General features: G+C 44.3%; 1 protein-coding gene across 10 annotated transcripts in view; it reads right to left on the reverse strand.

Moving 5' to 3' along the window:
• Positions 1-1,812: 1,812 nt before the first annotated feature.
• The window catches only part of NEK4 (NIMA related kinase 4), a 61,260-nt gene continuing 39,641 nt past the window's right edge, over positions 1,813-23,431 (reverse strand). For 4 of the 10 annotated variants that reach the window (XM_055110049.2, XM_008972103.5, XM_055110045.2 and 1 more), the window contains one exon: positions 1,813-2,897. In XM_055110049.2, the coding sequence (XP_054966024.1) occupies positions 2,805-2,897 (93 nt within the window). In that variant the 3' untranslated portion in view covers positions 1,813-2,804. The other 6 variants (XM_055110042.2, XM_063602429.1, XM_055110044.2 and 3 more) reach the window with 3 other exon arrangements.

The following is a 23,431-nucleotide window of genomic DNA, read 5'->3' on the forward strand; positions in this document are numbered from 1 at the left end:
TCACCTGAGGTCAGGAGTTCAAGACCAGCCTGGCCAACATGGTGAAACTCCATCTCTACTAAAAATACGAAAATCAGCCAGGCATGGTGGTGTGTGCCTGTAATCCCAGCTACTCGGGAGGCTGAGGGAGGGGAACTTGAACCCAGGAAGCATAGGCTGCAGTGAGCCAAGATCGCACCACTGTACTCCAGCCTGGGCAACAAGAAGACTCCATCTCAAAAAAAAAAAAAAAAAAGAATGATTGACATTTTAGAACCAATGCCAAAAGAGTATCACATCAAAGTCTCTGAACTGTGGCCAAAGGTATATTCAGAAGAAAATTCACAGTCTTAAAGATGAGTTTTTAAATTAATTTAGGAAGATGAATTAAGCACTCAAGTAAAAACGATAAAAGTGGGAAGAAAAAATGTTTAAACAAAATAAAAATATACAGTATGGTAGTAAGAAAGTATGGGGGAAGTCAGGTGTGGTGGTTCATGCCTATAATCCCAGCACTTTCAGAGGCCGATGCAGGAGGACTGCTTGAATGCAGTTTGAGACCAGCCTGGGCAACACAGACTTCCTCTCCACAAAAAATTTTAAAAATTAGCCAGGTGTGGTGGTGCGTGCCTGTGGTCCTAGCTACTTGAGGGGCTGAGGTGGGAGGATCACTTAAGCCCAGGAGGTCAAGGCTGCAGTGAGCTATGATCACCTCACTGCACTCCAGGCTGGGTGACAGAGCAAGACCCTGTCTCAAAAAAAAAAAAAAAAAGATATGGGTGAGATTCCTTTAATTCTAATAATAAAATACCTACTTTATACCAATACATTAGAAAAATTAAGTAAAACTGATGACTCTCCAGAACGATGTGGATTTCCAAAACATGCACGGAAAGGTGAATAGCTCAAGGATACCAAGTTTGCCAAAGATTTGTTCCCAACTAGGCATTGGGACTTGATGGTTTTGCAAGTTGAGTTCTAGCAAACCCTTCAAAGTGAAAATAAGAGTTATCAGAAACCAGGCTGTGAGCACTGTAAAAGGGCAGGAAGTATTGTTTTATTCACCACTATATCCCCAGCTCCTGGCAGAGAACCTGGCACACAGTAAACTCTAAATAAAAATCTGTTAAGTGTGCCGGGCGCGGTGGCTCACGCCTGTAATCCCAGCACTTTGGGAGGCCGAGGCGGGCAGATCACGAGGTCAGGAGATCGAGACCATCCTGGCTAACACGGTGAAACCCTGTCTCTACTAAAAAAATACAAAAATATTAGCCGGGCATGGTGGCGGGCAGCTGTAGTCCCAGCTACTCGAGAGGATGAGGCAGGAGAATGGAGTGAACCTGGGAGGCGGAGCTTGCAGTGATCTGAGATTGCGCCACTGCACTTCAGCCTGGGTGACAGAGCAAGACTGTCTTAAAAAAAAAAAAAAAAATTGTTAAGTGGCTGTAAAGGTAACATTTCATTAGAGTATTTGTGTGTGTGTGTAATTTTCAAAGATAGATATTTTTTAGTTATAGAAACTGAAAACAGGGCTGGGCACAGTGGCTCATTCCTGTAATCCTGGCACTTTGGGAGGCTGAGGTGAGTGGATTGCTTGAGCCCAGGAGTTTGAGATCAGCCTGGGCAATGTGGTGTAACCCTGTCTCTACAAAAAATACAAAAACTAGCCAGGTGTGGTGGCACACGCCTGTGGTCTCAGCTACTAGGGAGGCTCAGGCAGGAATATCACTTGAGCCCCAGAAGTGGAGGTTGCAGTGAGTTGAGATCATGCCACTGCACTCCAGCCTGACTGACAGAGTGAAACTCTGTCTCAAAAAAAACCACCTGAAAACATTTCTGGAGCAATATTTATTTTTAGAGTCCCTCAAATACAGAAGTGAAAATGTACTATTCAAGACTTGTATTTAACTTCATAAAATTTCTTTCCTAGATGGGTATTACCTCTTATTAAACAACTAATAAAATATGTGCTATATAATCATACATTTAAAACATGGAAAGACAACTAATATCTTACAGTACATGAAGACAAACTTCAGGAGACAAACATTAAATATATCCAAAAACTAAATGGACCTGGACTTTGCTTACAAATTGCTTAAATGGAAATGAAATTTGTGTTTAAGAAATGTTTTCACTGATGGAAAAAAAATCTAACAAAACCATTATGTAAAAACATACTGATTTACAAAGCCAATGTGTCTCAGTTTTAATTTGTATATACCCTAGATGAGGTTTATATTAAATGAGAATAAAATATTAAAAGTCCATCAATGTGTAGAAAAGAAATACAGCTGCTCAAGTACTAGATAGAACTTCATATTCTTTAAATCTATTTCTAGAACTGAATTGACTTTTTAAAATTTTATAATTTATCAACTACTCCTTAAGGTTATTAACAATAGCAGGAATTATGACGACATATTATGTCATTTGTTTCTCCTAATGCTTTTATCTCTACATTACAATATAAAATTTTCAATCCAGCATTTTATAGCTCTGTGTTTAAGTTAATTAGTACCTTAAAAAAATAAAATTCTAAATATAAACTTGGTGGATTAAGGCTCAGTAAACAGTAATCAAACAAACAACAGATTTGTCCTCACAAAGAGAATATGAAAGCCAAAGTTTTTTTTCTTTCGTGATCCTGCTTCATATTATTCTGTTCTGTCCAATTTCTTTTCTGTAGGGAAACCCCAAAGAGATATAAAAAAGAGATATAAAACAGTGGTGAGTGGCTTCCAAATGACTGTTTGCCCTTGCTTTTTAAGCCAAAATCCTCTAAAAATAGGTCTTTAATTCTGGCAGCAGATTAGGACAAATGCTCAAAAATTCATGTTTTCTTCAAAAAATTTCAACTGGCGAGCTTTCACACTGTAAGTTGTATACTTTTCACCCATGTGCTCCCGCAAACGTACCTATTTGAGAAACAAAAAGAAAATCAATCAGTATGTAGTAGGAAAAAATATTTCTGTAATCTTAGAGGAAGGGCTTTTCTAAGCATGATATCCAAGGTGGAAACCATACAGGAAAATCCTAATAGTTCAGTTTACATAAAAATTTTAAACTTCAAGATGTTTCGAAAAGTCATAAGAAATTAAAGAGCAAACAAACAATAAACTAGGGAAAACATTTGCAACATTCATGCCAAAGGATTAATAGCATTCGTATATAAAGAGTTCTTTGAATCAATAAAACCCAACAATATTAGAATAGGTAAAACAAAATCAATTTCATAGATAATTCAGCAAATTCATTTATATATGTATGTAAATGTAAATCCCATATATTTACAAACTAATCATATAAATAACCACTTAGTGAAATGGGAAAAGTTCCCTTGTCCCCCTCGCAGGGCGTGCGATGGGGCTGTGGCTCGCTTCTTCAGTGCCCCACTGCTCAAACCTCTAGGGGACCATACAGACAGGCAGGCTGTGGGGCTCTGACCCCATGGTAGTGTCTAGTGGTGAATGTTTACAGCTGAAGCCCCAGTGGGTGTGTGTTACAGGGTGCTCTTTTAGTTTAGCCATCTGTAGGCAGCTTGTGTTAGCTCAATTAGACCCTTGCCCTATCGCAAGGACAGAGGGCTTTTGTATCCCAGGGTTCTTGCCTTGGTGTACCGGAAGAATCAGATCACACGTGGGCTTGGAGAATTAATGCAAGGTTTTATTGAGTGAAAGTAGCTCTCAGCAGATGCGGGAACCAGAAGGGAGATGGTTTTCCCCTGGAGTCTGGCTGCTCGGTGGACCGGGTTCTCCCCCAGCTACCCTGGCCAAACTCCACCTTGTTCTGCTGGTCGATGGCCTGCTGGCATGCTGGCATCTGTCAGTGTGCTTTTCCGCTGGCATGCTCCCCTCGACGTCCTCTCAATGTCCAGCTGCTTGTGTCTTCTTCTGCCAATGTGTTCCTCTCAACATCCAACCTCTTATCTGTGTTCCTGCGAGGGTCTCCGGGGTTTTTATAGGCACAGGATGGGGGAGTGGCAGGCCAGGGTGGTCTTGGGAAATGCAACATTTGGGCACGAACCAGCAGTGCCTGTTCTCGCCTAGGTCCATGGGCACAGATCTGAGGGTGGAGCCCTAGCCAGAGGCCACACCCTCCCTTACCCAGTACTTCCCTGTCCCCCTTCCATATCATTAGCATACATAAAATTCAACCTGACCAGTAATAAAAAAATACTATGTGACATTCAATGTATGCTTGTGGAAAGAACTGTTCAAAATTAAAATAACACCTAGTATGTTAAACAGATACAATAAAACACACAGCCTAGGCTGTCTCATCCTTATGAGCAGCCTGCCCTGAATCCTCTCTCTCTCAGGGTGTACTGCCTATTCTGCACTAACTTTCAAAACATTATTTTTCTTTTGCAATAAATTATTCTATGCTGCAAAAAATAAAATAAACATATGGCCCCTATTCCTCAAAAATGTCAAAGTCAGCCAGGCATAGTAGCTCACGCCTGTAATCCCAGCACTTTGGGAGGCCGAGGCAGGCGGATCACCTGAGGTCGGGAGTTCGAGACCAGCCTGACCAACATGGAGAAACCCTGTCTCTACTAAAAATACAAAATTAGCCGGGCATGGTGGCGCATGCCTGTAATCCCAGCTACTCAGGAGGCTGAGGCAGAAGAATCGCTTGAACCCGGGAGGCGGAGGTTGCGGTGAGCCAAGATTGCACCATTGCACTCTAGCCTGGGCAACAAAAGCAAAACTCCCTCTCAAAAAAAAAAAAAAAAAAAAAAAGTCAAAGTCAGGAAAAACAAAGGAAATGTTTCAAATTTAAAAAGACATAATTAAATATAAAATGTAATCCTGTTTGGTTCCACATCCAGCATGACACCATAAGGAGCTCTGTAAACTTCCCACCACCCTCAGTGGCCAGGTACCATGGCTCACATCTGTAATTCCAGCACTTTGCAAGGCCAAAGCGGGCTGATCCCTTGCGCTCAGGAGTTCAAGACCAGCCTACGCAACATGGTGAAACTTTGTCTCTACAAAGACTACAAAAAATTAGCCAGCTGTGGTGGTGTGCACCTGTAGTCCTAGGTACTTGGGAGGCTGAGGTGGGAGAATGACTTGAGCTGGTGAGGCAGAGACTGCAGTGAGCCGTGATCATACCACTGCACTCCAGCCCGGGCTACAGAGCAACTCAAAAAAACAAAGTCTCTGGAAACGGTGCTAAGAGAAAATGACATTCAAATTTTTAAATAAAAATTATAGGAGGCCATTGTTTTGGACTAAACTCCTGCACTACTGATGGCAGTCACGGGCCATCCGGAGCAGCTGCTACCATCGCGCTGGCAGCAGAAGGGAGGTGTGAGCGGTGATGGCAGGAGCAGCTCCAGAAGAGCAGTGGCACCACTGGAACCTGTGCCCCGCGCCCCTGAAGCAGCTGACCAGGCCACGCCCACCTTCGCATGGTCGGGACCCGCCCCCAGGCCCGGACCCTCCACCACTCCGGACACCTGCTTCAGCTGTGGGGAGGGCAAGGGGAGGAAGCAGACAGTCCCCAGAGCCCGCCCCTGGGAGCCCCGCCCAGAGCCCACTGCCCTGGAGGTTGCTAGGATGGGGCCAAGCTGTCACCTGCCGCTAGGGGAGCAGCGTGGTCGGCCGTAAAGGGGCAGGCAGAGAGGTGCCCCAAGGCAGAGCCAGGCCCGAGCGGCCCCAACTGCCCCCGCAGGCTCGGGGGTGTCTGTTCCCACTGCCTGGCCTCTCCCTATTACCCCCACCCCCAGCTCCAATCTCAGAGCGGGGTAAGCCCAGGCGCGGTCAAAGCCTGGCCAGGTGTGCGCATGTTTGGGGCAGCAATGACACACCAGCCGCCTGCCACTTTGTCCCCCTCCGGACTTTGGGCTCTAACAAGCGCAGGATGGGGAAAGTAAGCTGAGGGGGAGTGGAGGGCAGCTTGGCACTGGCCTGCACGTGTACCGTGGCATGAACAGCCTGGGCCCTGTGCAGGAGGCAGACAGGCTACTGGGCAGAAGGGGGCGGGTCCCCAGTGAGGCCCCACCTTCCGGCCAGGGAGGGAGCAAAGGCTGGGTACCAGGCTGCTAGTCCCATAGACCAGAGTGGGAACTTGTGGTGCCTTTTCTGGGCCTACCCATGGACAAATCGGCAGGTACTTCCTCCCGTTTAAGTCCCCTAAAAGCCCTGGGCTCAGTCAGAGCAGAACAGACAATGGGACGGCCAGCTGCAGAGAGGAGCTACCCTCTGCTGAGAGCTCAATACTCATCAAGATGAGTGGGGCTGAATACTCCACGAGACACCCTGTCTATGGAAAGGAGGTGCCCCCTGCGGATCTCGTCTGAGCTGTTCTCTCTCTTTTTCTGAGACGGAGCCTTGCTCTGTCACCCAGGCTGGAGTGCAGTGGCACGATCATGGCTCACTGCAACCTCTGCCTCCTGGGTTCAAGCGATTCTCTTGCCTCAGCCTGCCCAGTAGCTGGGATTACAGGCACATGCCATCGGGCCCAGCTAATTTTTTTTGGTATTTTTAGTAGAGACGGGGTTTCACCATGTTGGCCAGGCTGGTCTCGAACTCCTGACCTCATGATCCACCCACCTCGGCCTCCCAAAGTGCTGGGATTACAGGCGTGAGCTACCACATCCAGCCTGAGCTGTTCTCTCAAAGAAACTCCTCTTCCTCTTGCTTACCCTGTACTTGTCCACATACCCCTTCCTGGTCACAGGACAAGAATTCGAGACCCATGAATGGTGAGGCTAAAAGAACTGTAAATAAACATGTTAGGAGCTGAAACATGCCCCTTTCTCACCACGTTGCATGTGAAGAGGAGAGAAGAGCTGTGGCCCTTCAAGGAGCCCAGACCTGGGAGCTCCCCAAGCCAGGGCTGTGACTTCCTCTTTGGGGCACTGTGGTTCCTGGCATCTCCAAGCTTCCCCAGTGTCCCCTGGTGCCAGCAGTGGAAGCTGCTTGAGGTGCACCTGATCTGGCCATAGCTTCGCAGAGGACCAGTACCCATGCCGGCACCTGGAGCTGCCCGCCCTGCTGCAGCAACTAGCGTGTCTGACTGCACAGTGGCTGGACCCCATGCTCACTCCTACACCCCTCGCCGCTCCATGCCTGACTCTCCCTTGGCAGGCATGGGATACAGGTTGGTAATATAGTGCAATGCCAGGCCATGGACAGAACAAGCCCAGTGGGCCCAAGTAAAACTCAGGCAAAGGCGCCATCAGCCACAGACGTTTCTGGCTGGAAAAGTGACACCCCAAAGATCTCGTAACACCAGGCCCAACTGTCCAGACTAAAAATTATAATGGAGTCACTCATGCTCACCAAACCGAAATTGAGCTGTCAAGAAATCGAGAGAATGAATTTCCCAAAGAGGCCAGTTTCAACTGACGTCGTATGAAGCTCTCTCTGTTTTAATCTTTCATCTGAAGTAACCTGATGTTAACCAATCAGCTTATTTTTCCATTATTCTATCTCCCTGTCCCCACCCTAAAATGACCAATCCACTTTTTTTCTGGAGCAACCCTATTAACTGAGACCAATCCACTTTTTGTTCTTTTTTCTTCTTTATCCAACCCCTTTTCTGTCTATAAAGCCAATCTCCTCTGCTTCACTCATTAGAACACTTATTCTATTTTATAGAATGAAGTGTTGCCCAATGCTAGAATCACAATAAACCCAATTGAGATCTTTAAACAAAATGTGTTATAATTTTGTCTTTTGACAGAAGAAACATTTATTTGATAAAATCTAGACTTTGGTAAGAATGGTAAGAGTCAGTGGTATGCGAATCATGACCAACTGCCACCTTTCTCCATCCCGCCTAAGTGAGACAAAAATTCTACTCCAGGCCAGTGAAGGCAAGAACACAGGCCTTTGTTTCCCTGCAACTTCCAGTTCAACGGTTATCTTCTTGGGAGGGCAGGACATTGGCAGATCTCATCCTGCTGCCTGTTGTTGAGGCTACATTTCAGGAGGGTGCAGGCAAGAAGTGGGAGCTCCCTTCTTCCACCTAGCCCAGGGTACTAGGATGTAGGTTCTACTTTGGGTACAGGACTGCTAAAAATTATGGGGCCCAGGCCAGGTGTGTTGGCTCACACCTGTAATCCCAGCACTTTGGGAGACCGAGGTGGGTGGATCACTTGAGGTCAGGAGTTTGAGACCCAGCCTGGCCAACATGGTGAAACCGCATCTCTACTAAAAATACAAAATTGGCTGGGTGTGGTGGTCAGTGCCTATAATCCCAGCTACTTGGGAGGCTGAGGTAGGAGAATCACTTGAATCCAGCAGGCAGAGGTTGCAGTGAGCTGAGATCGCACCTCTGCACTACAGCCTGGGTGACAAAGCAAGACTCCATCTCAAAAAAAAAAAAAAAATTATGGGGCCCCAAATCACCTCTTCCCCAGACCATAAAGTGAAGATTCCATGTTAGTGAAATGCCAAGAAGTATGCCAAGTATGCCAAGAAGACGAGAGGCTACTGCCCCATCTCCCTCCAAAACCGGGTGCTAAGTTTCTAAAGTGGGGGTATCACTCGGAAGAGTGCCATTGTCTCCACCCACAGCTCCATAGCCATGCTCACAAACTTTGCTTGGGAATAGAAACAGGCCATAAAACAGAGCACCAAATCTCTTCCTAAATGAACTGACTTCATTTGCAACAGAATATGGAGTTAAAGCCTCAGAGTGCTTTCAAAAAGAGTGGAAGTGTAACTGAGTACCTCCACTTTAATTAAATTATTATTATTATTATTCTTTGAGACAGAGTCTCTCTCTGTCATCCAGGCTGGAGTGCAGTGGCACAATCTCAGCTCACTGCAACCTGTGCCCCCTCCCCGGGTTCAAGCAATTCTCATGCCTCAGCCTCCCGAGTAGCTGGGATTACAGGCGTATGCCACCACACCAGGCTAATTTTTGTATTTTTAGTAGAGACGGGGTTTCGTCATGTTGGCCAGGCTGGTCTCAAACTCTTGACCTCAAGTGATCTGCCCACCTCAGTCTCCCAAGGTGCTGGGATCACAGGCGTGAGCTACTGCACCTGGCCTCAATTATTTAATTATTTTTAAATTCTTTGTTTTCTCTCTCTTCTTTTCCTCCTTTTTCCCACTTCCTACTTAGCTCTTTAGAAATACAATTATAGGCTGGGCATGGTGGCTCATGCCTGTAATCCCAGCACTCTCTGGGAGGCCGAGGCAGGTTGATCACCTAAGGTCAGGAGTTTGAGACCAGCCTGGCCAACATGGTGAAACACTGTCTCTATTAAAAATACAAAAATTAGCCGAGCATGGTGGCAGACGCCAGTAATCCCAGCTACTCGGGAGGATGAGGCAGGAGAATCGCTTGAACCCGGGAGGTGGGGGCTGCAGTGAGCCGAGATCATGCCACTGCACTCCAGCCTGGGCGACAGAGTAAGACTCCGTCTCAAAAAAAAAAAAAAAAGAAATACAATTATAGCCTTTTACCTTCTCTTCATCAGACACTCCCTACAGGGGTAGTTCAACTACCTGCTTAGAAGCTCCAGAGCAGAACTCTTACACACTAGGAGGTTGTCTCGAGAGATAACAGTAGATTCACAAGCCAATGCCTGCCCACAAAGAAACCAGCAGTCACCACCTTGATCACCTGGTAGATAAGCCACCAAGCCAGCACGCAGACCCCTACAACTGCTCGCTTCCCCGCAACCCGCCATGTCCCATTCATGTTAGGCCCTTTTTTTTGAGACGGAGTTCCGCTCTCATTGCCCAGGCTGGAGTGCAATGGCACAATCTTGGCTCACCGACCGTGACCTCCGCCTCCTGGGCTCAAGTGATTCTCCTGCCTCAGCCTCCCAAGTAGCTGGGATAATAGGCATGCCCCACCACGCCTGGCTAATTTTGTATTTTTAGTAGAGACAGGGTTTCTCCATGTTGGTCAAGCTGGTCTCGAACTCCCAACCTCAGGTGATCTGCCCGCCTTGGCTTCCCAAAGTGCTGGGCATACAGGGATGAGCCATCGCGCCTGGCCTACACCCCCTTTAAAAGTGCTTGTTTTCTGCTCCAAAGGAGGAGTACCCTTAAAGGCAGAAAGCCTCTACTTCCACTAAGCTAAGCTTTGGAATAAAAAGTCACTTTATACCAGACCTTGCTCTTGTTAATTGGACTCTGCAAGCAGCAAGCAACTGAACCTGTGTTTTACATACAGCAGTAGAAAGGCAACTGGGAGGAGATAAGCCAATTCATTGGAGGTGTAAACTAAACCATAGGGTGGGCTAGTTTGCAGAGACGATTACAAAGCTGGGAGGAGGCCTCTTGGGGTCAGAAAAAAATCTCAGATACTGACATTGGAGTACAAGACCAGCCTGACCAATATGGTGAAACCCCGTCTCTACTAAAAATACAAAATTAGCCAGGTATGGTGGCACGCACCTGTAGTCCCAGTTACTCGGGAGGCTGAGGCAGGAGAATCACTTGAACCTGGGAGGCGGAGGTTGTAGTGAGCGAAGATCACGCCACTGCACTCCAGCCTGGGTGACAGAGTGAGACTCTGTCTCAAAAAAAAGAAAAGAAAAAAAAAGATTTCAAAGTAGCCATTATAAATATGTTCAAAGAACAAAAGGAAACCATAATTTAAAAAGTAAAGGAAGGTATAATGACAGTGTCATATCAAATAGAGAATATTAAGAAACAGAAAAAAATTATTAATTAAAAGACCCAAATGGAAATTCTAGAGCTAAAAAGTACAATAACTGAAAAGAAAAATTCACTAGAGGGGCTCAACAGCATACTTACACTGGCAGAACAATTAGCAAGCTTGGAACAGACCAACAGAAATTATGCAATCCAAATAATGGAGAAAAAGCTAAAATGAAAAATGAACAGAGACTCAGAGAAATGAAGGGCACCATTAACTGCACCAAATATGTATAAAGAAAACACCAGCAGAGGAGAGACAGGAGCAGAAAAAAGCCTAGGCTTGGTGGCTCACACCTGTAATCCCAGCACTTTGGGAGGCCGAGGTGGGCGAATCACTTGAGGTCAGAAGTAAAAGACCTGCTTGGCCAACATGGTGAACCCCCGTCTCTACTAAAAATACAAAAATTAGCTGGGCGTGGTGGCATATGCCTGTAGTTCTGGGTACTTGGGAGGCTGAAGCAGATGAGTAGCTAGGACTACAGACAGCTAGGACTACAGACACACACCACCATGCCAAGAACCCAGGAGATGGAGGTTGTAGTGAGCTGAGATCGCACCACTGCACTCCAGCCTGGGTGACAGAGCAAGACTCTGTCTCAAAAAAAAAAAAGAAGCAGAAAAAAAAATTTTTAAGAAATAATGCCTGAATACTTTACAAATTTATTGAAAAACATTGATCTACACGTCCAAGAAGCTAAATGAACTTCCAAGTAGGATAAACTCAAAGAGATCCACAGACAGACACATTAAGGTTAAAGTGCTGAAAGTCAAAAACAGAGAAAACCTTGAAAGCAGCAAGCATGAAAATAACTCATCAGAAGGCAACACCAATAACATTCACAGCTAACATCTCCTCATAAACAATGGAGGCTAGAAGGCAGAAGGATAACATTCGAAGTGCTCCAAAAAACTGTCAAACAAGAATTCCATATCTAGCAAATCTATCATTCAAAAATAAGGAAATTCCCAGATAAACAAAAGCAGAGAATGTGTGGCTAGCAGACCCACATTACAGGAAAACGAAGTGAAGTTCATCAAGCTAAAAGGATGAGACCCTACACAATAACTCAAAGCAATGTGAAAACACAAAAGAGTGCTGGTAAAGGTAATTATAAAACACAATACAAACAGATTTTGCCTCTCCTTAACTAATCTGAAAAGCTACTGTATGAAACAATACTATAGAAGATGGCAGAGTAAGAAGCATCAGGAATTCATCTCCTCACTCAAGCAAAAATTGTATCTCTTCACTCAACCAGAAATTGTACTGACAGAATCTCTTTTACATAACTATTTAAAAACTCTGGATTCTCTTGAAGGCTGGAAACATCTGGGGGAAGTCTTAGAAGCTAAATTGTGGTTCACTTCAGCCCCAAGCACTCTGCACCCAGTGGCAGACAGTCATGCTGTTCCTGAAGCAGCTTGCATGCTGCTTGCAAGAACCAGGGTAGGCAATAAGAAACCAGTCCTCCAAGTATCAGGGATCTCTACTGATAGCTGATTGCTGCTTCTGATCACTGAAGTACAGATATAGAAGCAGGAAACCAATGTTGCAACCATCACTGACACTGTTGCAAACCTCCCTCCCTCTAGCTGAAGTGACTTCCTGGGGATTTAAAAGGCTGGTGCCTTTATTTCTCCCCACTTTATTTTTTTTCTTTTCCCCCTTTTGGGGGCCATACATTGAAGGAGCAGGATGTTCCAAAGCCACTGGGCACGGTGGCTTATGCCTAGAATCCCAGAACTTTGGGAGGCCAAGGCAGGAGAATTGCTTGAGCCCAGGAGTTCAAGACCCGCCTGGGCAACATAGGGAGACTCTGTCTCTACCAAAAAAAAAAATTTTTTTTAATTAGCTAAGTGTGGTGGGGCACGCCTGTTGTCCAAGCTACTAAGGAGGCTGGGACAGGAGAATTGCTTAAGTCCAGGACGCAGAGGCTGCAGTGAGCTGTGATTACACCATTGTACTCCAGCCTGGGTGACAGAGCAAGACCCTGTCTCAAAAAAAAAAAAAAAAGTAACCACATTTACAGGGGAATTTGTAAAGTTACCATGCATGTACATGCCCAGGGGAAAACACAGATTCAGACATGAGAAGGACCTTAAGTTTATACCTGTGACTAATCCCTGGTGATAGTGACAGGAGGTGGCCAAACACCTAGGCAGATGGGGCAGGTTCCCAGTAAAACCCCACCTTCAAGCCAAATCAGCCCGAAGGCTGAAAGACCAGACTGCTGGTCCTGGATGAAACCTGTGATCCAGAGTGGGAACTTCTGTTCCTCTTTGCTCGCCCTTTCCCAATTGATACTTTCTGAATAATGCCTTTTAACCAATCGAATGTTGCCTTTTCTAATACTACCTACAGCCTACCCCTCCCCTATTCTGAGCCCATAAAAAGCCCTGGACTCAGCCATATTAGGGGGACTTCCCCACCTTAAGGTAGGGGGACCACCCTCGCATCCCCTCTCTGCTGATAGCTGTTTCATCACTCAATAAAATTCTTCTCCACCCTCCTCACCCTTCAACATCCAGCGTATCCTTATTCTTCTTGGGCAAGGTCTGAGAGCTCAGAAACTGCTGAACGTGGGTACAAGCTATAACACAAGTGAGCTGGGGCACACCAGCATGGCTGAGCGAGGCCTGGGTGGGGCATGGCCAGCCAGAGGTCCCTGGCTTGCAAAGTGACTGAGAAGTAAATCCTACATCACTGGCATGGAGGACCCCTAAATTATCACATGATAAAAACTCAAATGTCCAGTTTGAAAACAAAAACAAAAAACCACAAGACATAAAAAATAAGTATGGACCATTCAAAGGAAAAAAACAAAAGAAATCAATAGAAATTGTCCCTAAGATCAGATGGCAGACTTATTAGAAAATGATGTGGCCGGACACGGTGACTCACGCCTGTAATTACAGGACTCTGGGAGGCTGAGGCAGGCAGATTGCTTGAGGCCAGGAGTTTGAGAGCGGCCTGGGTAACATGGCGAAACCCCGTCTCTACGAAATGTACAAAAAAAATAGCTGGGTGTGGTGGCATGCTCCTACAGTCCTGGCAACCTGGGAGGCTGAGGTGGGAGGATGACCTGAGCCCAGGCTGCAGTGAGCCATGACTATTCCATTGCCCTCTAGCCTGAGCGACAGAGCGAGACTCTGTCTCAGAAAAAGAAAGTTATGTAATTATGTGGCCAGGCATGGTGGCTCACACCTGAAATCTAAGTACTTTGGGAAGTCAAGGCAGGAGGATTAGTTGAGACCAGGTGTTTGAGACCAGCCTGGGCAACATAATGAGACCCTGTCTCTACAAAAAAATTTTAAAATTAGCTAAGTATGGTGGCATGTGCCTGCAGTTCCAGCCACTTGAGAAGCTAAGGCGGGAGGATCACTTGTGCCCAGGAGTTTGAGGCTGCAGGGAGCTATCACTGCACCACTGCACTCCAGACAGAATGAGACCCTGTCTCAAAATAAAATAAAATGATGTATAAATAAAACAAATATCAGTAAAGAGAAAGACATAAAAAGAAAAAAAGAATTTTTTTTTTTGAGATGGAGTCTTGCTCCATCACCCAGGCTGAAGGGCAGTAGAACCTGTGACCTCCATCTCCTGGGTTCAAGCGATTCTCGTGTCTCAGCCTCCTGAGTAGCTGGAATTACAGGTGCATGCCACCGTGCCTAATTGTTGTACTTTTAGTGTAGACGGGGTTTTACCATGTTGGTCAGGCTGGTCGAACTCCTGACCTCAAGTCATCTGCCTGGCTCAGCCTCCCAAAGTGCTGGGATTACAGGCATGAGCTACCATGCCCGGTCTGAAAAAAAGAAATTCTGAAGATGAAAAGTACAACTTTTCAATAACTGCAATGAAAAAGCAGATCTGAGCAAGGACAAGAAAGAAATAGTGAACTTGAAGGTAGGATAATTAAAAGTATCAAGTCTGAAGAACACGAAGAAAAAAGACTACAGAAAGTGAACAGAGCTTAAAGGACCTATAGAACACCATCAAGCAGCCCAACGTAAGCAATGTGGGAGTCCCAGAGAAAGAGGAGAGAGAGGGGATCAGATAAATGATCTGAAGAAATAATAGCTGAAAAATTCACAAGTTTGATGAAAGACAAATATTTAAAAGACAAAATAAATATAAACATCCAAGAGGCTCAACAAACTCCAAGTAGGATGAACTCAAGAGTCTACACTGAAATACATTATAATCAAACTGTAAAAAGACACAGCCAGGCTTAGTGGCTCACACCTGCTATCCTAGCACTTTGGGAGGCCACGGCGGGTGGATCACTTGAGGTCAGGAGTTCAAGACCAACCTGGATGACATGGTGAAACCCTGTCTCTACTAAAAATACTAAAATTAGCCCCATGTGATGCCACATGCCTGTGATCCCAGCTACACAGGAGGCTGAGTCACAAAAATTGCTTGAACCCGGGAGACAGAGGTTGCAGTGAGCCAAGATGGCGCCACCGCACTCCACCCTGGGGACAGTGAGACTTTGTCTTAAAACACACACACACACACACACACACACACACACACACACACACACACACAAAACTGTCAAAAGACAAAGACAAAGAGAGAATCCTGAAAACAGCATGAGAGAAGCAACTTATCACATACAAAGGATAAGATTACCAATGGGTTTTTTCATCAGGAACTGTGGAGGCCAGAAAGCAGTGGGCTAATATATTCAAAATGCTAAAAGAAAAAATACCAAGAATACTGTATCTGGCAAAAATGCCCTTCAAAAGTGAGGGAGAAATCAAGACATTTCCAGATAAATCTGATTAACACTAGATCTTCCCTATCAGAAATATTCAAGGGAATTCTGTGGGTTGAAAGGAAATGACAATAAATAACTTGAAGCTTTATGAAGAAAGAAAAATCTCTAAAAACAGTCAGATTAATCAAATCAATAGGAACAGACAGGAGAATGGTGTTTACCAGAGGCCAAAGGGTGGGGAGAATGGGCAGGTGTTGGTCAAAGGGTACAAGGTTCAGTTATACAGCAGGAGTAAGTATTTTGAGATACATTGCACAACATGGTGACTACATTTAATAATAATGTATTACATATTTCAAAATTGCTAAGAGAATTTCAAATGTCCTCATCACAAGAAAATGATAAATACTTGAGGTGACAGATATGTTGATTAGCTTGATTTAATCAAAACACATTGTATACATATATCAGAACATCACATTGTACTCTATAAATATGTACAATTATGATTTGTTGATTAACAATAAAAAATATATTTGTAAAATAAATACCTTTGGTAAAGATAAACAGATGGGCAACTATAAAAGCTAGTATTATTGTAACAATTATTTGTAATTTTTTTTTTGTTTTCTACAAGATTTAAGAGGCTAATACATTACAAAACAATTAGACTAAAAGCTAATATTACTGTAACTTTGGTTTGCAATTCCACGTTTTGTTTTCCATATAATTTAAGAGACTAATGCATTTTAAAAACCAATTTTTTAGATCCTGTTTTTAAACATATAATGTACAGGCCGGGCGCTGCGGCTCACGCCTGTAATCCCAGCACTTTGGGAGGCTGAGGCGGGTGGATCACGAGGTCGGGAGATCGAGACCATCCTGGCTAACACGGTGAAACCCCGTCTCTACTAAAAATACAAAAAAAAAATTAGCCGGGCATGGTGGTGGGCCCCTGTAGTCCCAGCTACTCGGGAGGCTGAGGCAGGAAGATGGAGTGAACCCGGGAGGCGGAGCTTGCAGTGAGCTGAGACTGTGCCACTGCACTCCAGCCTGGGCAACAGAGCAAGACTCTGTCTCAAAAAAAAAAAAAAAAAAAAAACAAAAAACATATAATGTACAAAGATATACTTTTGTGACATCAATAACTAGAAGGATTTGGGGCAGAGCTGTTAAAAGGGTAGAGTTTTTGTATGTTATTGAAGTTACGCTGGCATAAATTCAAACTAGAGTATTATAATTTTAGGACATTAAATATAATCTCCATGGTAACCACAGAGAAAACAGTTACAGGACATGTTACATATTATATTAAAATTTTTCACTACAAAAAAAAATCAACTAAACACAAAAGAAGACAGTAATGCAGGAAATAAGCAATTAAAAAACTATAATGCATACAGAACATAAATTAGTAAAATAACATAAGTCCCTCCTTATCAATAATTACTTTAAATGTAAATGGATTAAACTCTCCAAAGATAGAAATTGGCAGAATGGATTTAAAAAAACACAGAATCCACCTATATGCTATCTATAAGAGACTCTATATCTAAAGACACAAAAAAATTGCAATTAAAATTTTTGAAAAAAATATTCCACATAAATTGTAACCAAAGGAGATTAGGGATGGCCTTACAAATATCAGACAAAATGTCTTTAAATTAAAAAAAGGTTATAAGAGACAAAAAAGGAGACATATACAGCAAGAAGATTAGAACAATTATTAACATTTATGCACCTAAATGTACAAATGAGGATATTGATGGTTTGTTTTTAGGTGTAAAAAACAAACCATGACTAATAGTTGCAGACTTCAATACCCCACTCTCAATAATGGATAGAACAACCTGGCAGAAGATAATTAAGAAAATGGAGGACTTGGGGCTGGGCGCAGTGGCTCACGCCTATAATCCCAGCACTTTAGGAGGCCGAGGCAGGTGGATCACGAGCTCAGGAGATTGACACCATCCTGGCTAACACGGTGAAACCCTGTCTCTTCTAAAAATACAAAAAAATTAGCTGGGCATGGTGGCGGGCACCTGTAGTCCCAGCTACTCGGGAGGCTGAGGCAGGAGAATGCTGTGAATCCGGGAGGCAGAGCTTGCAGTGAGCTGAGATCACACCACTGCACTCCAGCCTGGGCAATAGAGCGAGACTCCGTCTCAAAAAAAAAAAAAAAAAAATTCAGGACTTGGCTGGGCACAGTGGCTCACACCTGTAATCCCAGAACTTTGGGAGGCTGAGGCGGGTGGATCACAAGGTCAGGAGTTCAAGACCTGCCTGGCCAAGATGGTGAAACCCCGTCTCTACTAAAAATACAAAAATTATCTGGGCGTGGTGGCAGGTGCCTGTAGTCCCAGCTACTCGAAGGCTGAGGCAGAGAACTGCTTGTACCTGGGAGGCAGAGGTTGCAGTGAGCTGAGATGGCGCCATTGCACTCCAGCCTGGGTGACAGAGCAAGACTCCGTCTCAAATAAATAAATAAGAGGACTTGAACAATGCAGTAAACCAACTAGATCTAACAGGTATCTAAAACTTTTTTTTTTTTTTTTTTTTTCTGAGACAGAGTTTCACTCTTGTTGCCCAGGCTAGAATGCAATGGCTCGATCTTAGCTCACCACCACCTCTGCCTCCCGGGTTCAAGCGATTCTCCTGCCTCAGCCTCTCTGGTAGCTGAGATTACAGATGTGTACCACCATGCCCAGCTAATTTTGTATTTTTAGTAGAGACAGAGTTTCACCATGTTGGTCAGGCTGGTCTCGAACTCCTGACCTTGGGTGATCCACCAGCCTCAGCCTCCCAAAATGCTGGGATTACAGGCGTGAGCCACTGCGCCTGACCTACATCTAAAATTCTTTACCTAACAACAGAATATGCATTCTTCTCAAGTGCACATGGGTCATTCTCCAGGACAGACCATACTATAGACCACAAATTGTCTCAATAGACTTTAAAGAAAAGATAGCACACATAATATCTTCTCCAACCACAGTGGGATGAAGTTAGAAATCAGTAACAAGGAAAACTAAAATTCCCAAATTTGTGGGAACCAAATAACACTTTTTGTTTTTGAGATGGAGTCACCCAGGCTGGAGTGTGGTAGTGTGACCTCGGCTCACTCCGACCTCCACCTCCCAGGTTCAAGCAATTCCGCCTCAGCCTCTTGAGTAGCTGGGATCACAGGTGCCCAACACCACAACCGGCTAATTTTTGTATTTTTAGTAGAGACAGGGTTTCACAGGTTGGACGGGCTGGTGTGAACTCCTGACCTCAAGTGATCCACCCACTTCGGCCTCCCGAAGTGCTGGGATTACAGGCATAAGCCACTGTGCCCAGTCTAAATAACACACTCTTAAGTCACCAATGGATCAAAGAAGAAATCAAAAGGAAAATTAGAAAATACTTAGAGACAAATGAAAATAAAAAACAATATACTGAAACTTTTGGAATTCGGCAAAAGCAGTGCTAAGGGGGGAATTTATAGCTGTAAACACTTACATTAAAAAAGAAAGATCTTGGGCTGGGCACAGTGGCCAATGACTGTAATCTCAGCACTTTGGGAGACACAGATGAGAGGATTGCATGAGGTCAGGAGTTCGAGACCAGCCTGGGCAATATAGACAGACCTTGTTTCTACAAAAAATTTAAAAAATTAAGGTGCCAGGCATGGTAGCTCACACCTGTAACCCCAGTACTTTAGGAGGCTTACACAGGCGGATCACTTGAGCCCAAGGGTTCAAGACCAGCCTAGGGAACACAGTGAAAGCCCATCTCTACAAAAAGTACAAAAATAATTAGCTGCACGTGGTGCCCCACACCTGTAGTCCCAGCTATTCTAGAGGCTGAGGTGGGAGGATCACTTGAGCCTGGGAGGTAGAGGTTACAGAGAGCCAAAATTGTGCCACTGCACTGTTGCAGGAAGTCAGGGACTCTAAACAGAGGGACTGGCTGGAGCCATGGCAGAGGAACATAAATTGTGAAGATTTCATGGACATTTATCAGTTCCCAAATAATACTTTTATAATTTCTTACCCCTGTTTTACTTTAATCTCTTAATCCTGTTATCTTCATAAGATGAGGATGTACGTCACCTCAGGACCACCATGATAATTGTGTTAACTGTATAAATTGATTGTAAAACATGTGTGTTTGAACAATATGAAGTCAGTGCACCTTGAAAAAGAACAGAATAACAGCGATTTTCAGGGAACAAGGGAAGACAACCATAAGGTCTGACTGCCTGAGGGGTCGGGCAAAATAGAGCCATATTTTTCTTCTTGCAGAGAGCCTATAAACAGACATGCAAGTAGGGAAGATATCACTAAATTCTTTTCCTAGCAAGGAATATTAATAATTAATACCCTGGGGAAGGAATGCATCCCTGGGTGGAGGTCTATAAATGGCTGCTCTGGGAGTGTCTGTCTTATGTGGTTGAGATAAGGACTGAAATATGCCCTGGTCTCCTGCAGTACCCTCAGGCTTGTTAGGGTGGGGAAAAAACTCCACCCTGGTAAATTTGTGGTCAGACCGGTTCTCTGCTCTCGAACTGTGTTTTCTGTTGTTTAAGATGTTTATCAAGACAATATGTGCACAGCTGAACATAGACCCTTATCAGTAGTTCTGATTTTGCCCTTGTCCTGTTTCCTCAGAAGCATGTGATATTTGTTCTGCCTTTTGCCCTTTGAAGCATGTGATCTTTGTGACCTACTCCCTGTTTGTACACCCCCTCCCCTTTTGAAATCCTTAATAAAAACTTGCTGGTTTTAGGCTCAGGTGGGCATCACGGTCCTACCGATATGTGATGTCACCCCCGGAGGCCCAGTACAAAAATTCCTCTCTTTGTACTCTTTCTCTTTATTTCTCAGCTGGCCGACACTTATGGAAAATAGAAAGAACCTACGTTGAAATATTGGGGGTGGGTTCCCCCAATACTGCACTCCAGCCTGGGGGATGGAGCAAAAGCCTGTTTCAAATATTTTAAATTAAAAAAAAGGGCGGGCACGGTGGCTCACACCTGTAATCCTAGCACTTTGGAAGGCCAAGGTGGGTGGATCACCTGAGGTCAGGAGTTCAAGACCAGACTGGCCAACATGGTGAAACCCCATCTCTACTAAAATACAAAAATTAGCCAGGCATGATGGCGGTTGCCTGTAATCCCAGCTACTTGGGAGGCTGAGATGGGAGAATCGCTTGAACCCGGGAGATGGTGGTTGCAGTGAGCCGAGATCATGCCACTGCACTCTAGCCTGGGCGGCTGAGCAAGACTCTGTGTCTCAAAAAAAAAAAAAAAGATTGCTTCACTTGACTAGCCAAAAAAAACAAAGACTCAAATTACCAAAATAAGAAATTAAAATGGATACATTACTACCAGCTCTACAGAAATAAAAAGAATTGGGTGGGCATGGTGGCTCATGCCTGTAATCCCAACACTTTGGGAAGCCGAGGTAGGTGGATCACGAGGTCAGGAGATCAAGACCTCCTGGCCAACACGGTGAAACCCCATCTCTACTAAAAATGCAAAAATTAGCTGGGTGTGGTGGCGTGTGCCTGTAATCCCAGCTACTCGGGAGCCTGAGGCAGGAGAATCCCTTGAAACCGGGAGGCAGAGATTGCAGCAAGCTGAAATTGCGCCATGGCACTCTAGCTTGGTGACAGAGCAAGACTCCATCTCAAAAATAAATAAATAAAATAAAAAAGAATTGTAAGAGAACTATGAACAATTGTATGCCAACAAGTTTCATAAACCTAGATGAAATGGACACATTCCTAGAAACATAAAACCTACTGAGACTGAATCACAAAGAAATAGAAAATCTGAATAGAACCATAACTAGTGTAAGGAGAATGAATCGATCATCAACAAACTCCCAAAAAGGAAAGTTCCTAGACCTGATGGCTTTGCTGGTGATTCTACCACACATTTGGAGAGGAACTGATGCCAATCCTTCTCAAACTTTTCCAGAGAGTTGAGGAGGAAGGGGTAATTCCTGGTTCATTTTATGAGGCTGACGACAATGCCCTGGTGCTGGGGCCAGACAGGGACACTACAGGAAAAGAGAAATGCATATGAATATCCCTTATGAACATTCATTCGAAAATCTTTAACAAAATCCAGATGATTAAAGTATTTTTTCACCTCTGTTCATGAGAGATATTGATCTGATATTTTTTCATGTAGTGTCCTTGTTGAGTTTTGATGTCAGAGTTGTGCTGGTTTTGTGGATAAGGTGGGAAGTATCCCCTCTTAAAGTATTCTGGAAGACTTTATGCAGGATTGGTGTTCTTTCTTTCTTAGATGGTTGGAAGAATTCACCAGTAAAGCATCTGAGCATGGAGCTTTCTTTGTGGGCCAGTTTAACATTTTATGTCTCAGCTTTGTGTAAATGCTTAGGATAGTCAAACTCAGAGAGACAGAAAGTAGATGGGTGGTTGCCAGGGGCTGGTGGGGGCAGGAAATGGGGAACTATTGTTAAATGGGTGTAGAGTTTCAGTTTTGCAACATGAAAAAAGTTCTGATGATAGATGGTGGTGAATGTTGTACAACAATGTGAATGTACTTAATACCACTGAACTGTATGCTTTAAAATGGCTAAAATGGTATATTTTATCTCCATTTTATTACAATTTAAAAAATGTATATATTGTTGAGCCTATAACATATAGAAATGTAATATATTTGCCAATAACAAAACAAAGGAGGTAAGTGGGAGCAAAGCTGTATTAGGCTACAGAAATGACTCCACATGGAAAGTTGAATCCAAAGGAACAAATAAAGAGATCCAGAAATGACAGAGTTACAACAACAAAATTTACAAACATACTTTTCTTTCTTCTCTCAATTTCTTTAAGACAGCTGGCTTCTTTGTGGAAATTGACAAACAAATTCTAAAATTCATATGTAATTGCAAGGGACCCAGAATAACCAAAACAATCTTGAGAAAGAATAATAGTGGAGGACTCACCCTTCCTGATTTCAAACCTTACTCCAAAGTAACAGTAAGCAAAGTGTGGTAGCGGCATAAGGATAGCTATATAGATCAGCGGAATAGAAATGAGAGTCCAGAAATAAGCCCATGTGTCTCTAGTCAACTGATTTTTAACAAGGTGAGAAAATAGTCTTTGCAACACATGGTGATGGGACAACAGGACAGCCACATACATAATGAAGTTGGAGCTTTACTTCATCATGCCATATGCAAGAATTAACTCAAAATGTGTCCAATGAGACCTGGAAGTGGATCACGTGGAGTGAAGGTCATGCCGCAGCACACACAGGAGTCTTGCCATGTTGCCCAGGCCCGTCTCAAACTTCTGAGTTCAGGCAATCTGCCCACCTCGTCCTCCGAAAATATGGTTTAGCTGTGTCTCCACCCAAATCTCATCTTGAATTGTATCTCCCATAATCCCCACGTGTCGTGGGAGGGACCCGGTGGGAGGTAAGTGAATCATGGGGACGGGTTTTCCCATGCGGTTCTCATGATAGTGAGTAAGTCTCACGAGATCTGACGGTTTTATGAAGGGCAGTCCCCCTGCACACACTCTCTTGCCTGCTGCCACGTAAGATGTGTCTTGCTTCCCCTTCACCATCTGCTATGATTGTTAAGGTCTCCCCAGCCATATGGAACCATGAGTCAATTAATCCTCTTTTCTTTATAAACTACCCAATCTCAGGTATGTCTTTATTAGCAGTGTGAGAACAGACTAACACATGCTGGGATTACAGGCATGAGCCACCCAGCGCCCAGCCTCACAGATTGATTTCTTTTTTTTTCTTTTTGAGACACAGTCTCTCTCAGTTGCCCAGGCTGAGTGCAGTGGCGCGATCTTGGCTCACTGCAAGCTCCGCCTCCTGGGTTCATGCCATTCTCCTGCCTCAGCCTCCCGAGTAGCTGGGACTACAGACGCCCGCCATTGCGCCCGGCTAATTTTTTTGTATTTTTAGTAGAGACGGGGTTTCACCGTGTTAAGTCAGGATGGTCTCAATCTCCTGACCTCATGATCCGCCCATCTCGGCCTCCCAAGGTGTTGGGATTACAGGCGTGAGCCACCACACCCGGCCACAGATTGATTTCTTATGAGTCAGGC

The sequence above is a fragment of the Pan paniscus genome, chromosome 2, assembly GCF_029289425.2.
Source record: "Pan paniscus chromosome 2, NHGRI_mPanPan1-v2.0_pri, whole genome shotgun sequence".
In the NCBI taxonomy this organism is placed as follows: Eukaryota; Metazoa; Chordata; class Mammalia; order Primates; family Hominidae; genus Pan; species Pan paniscus.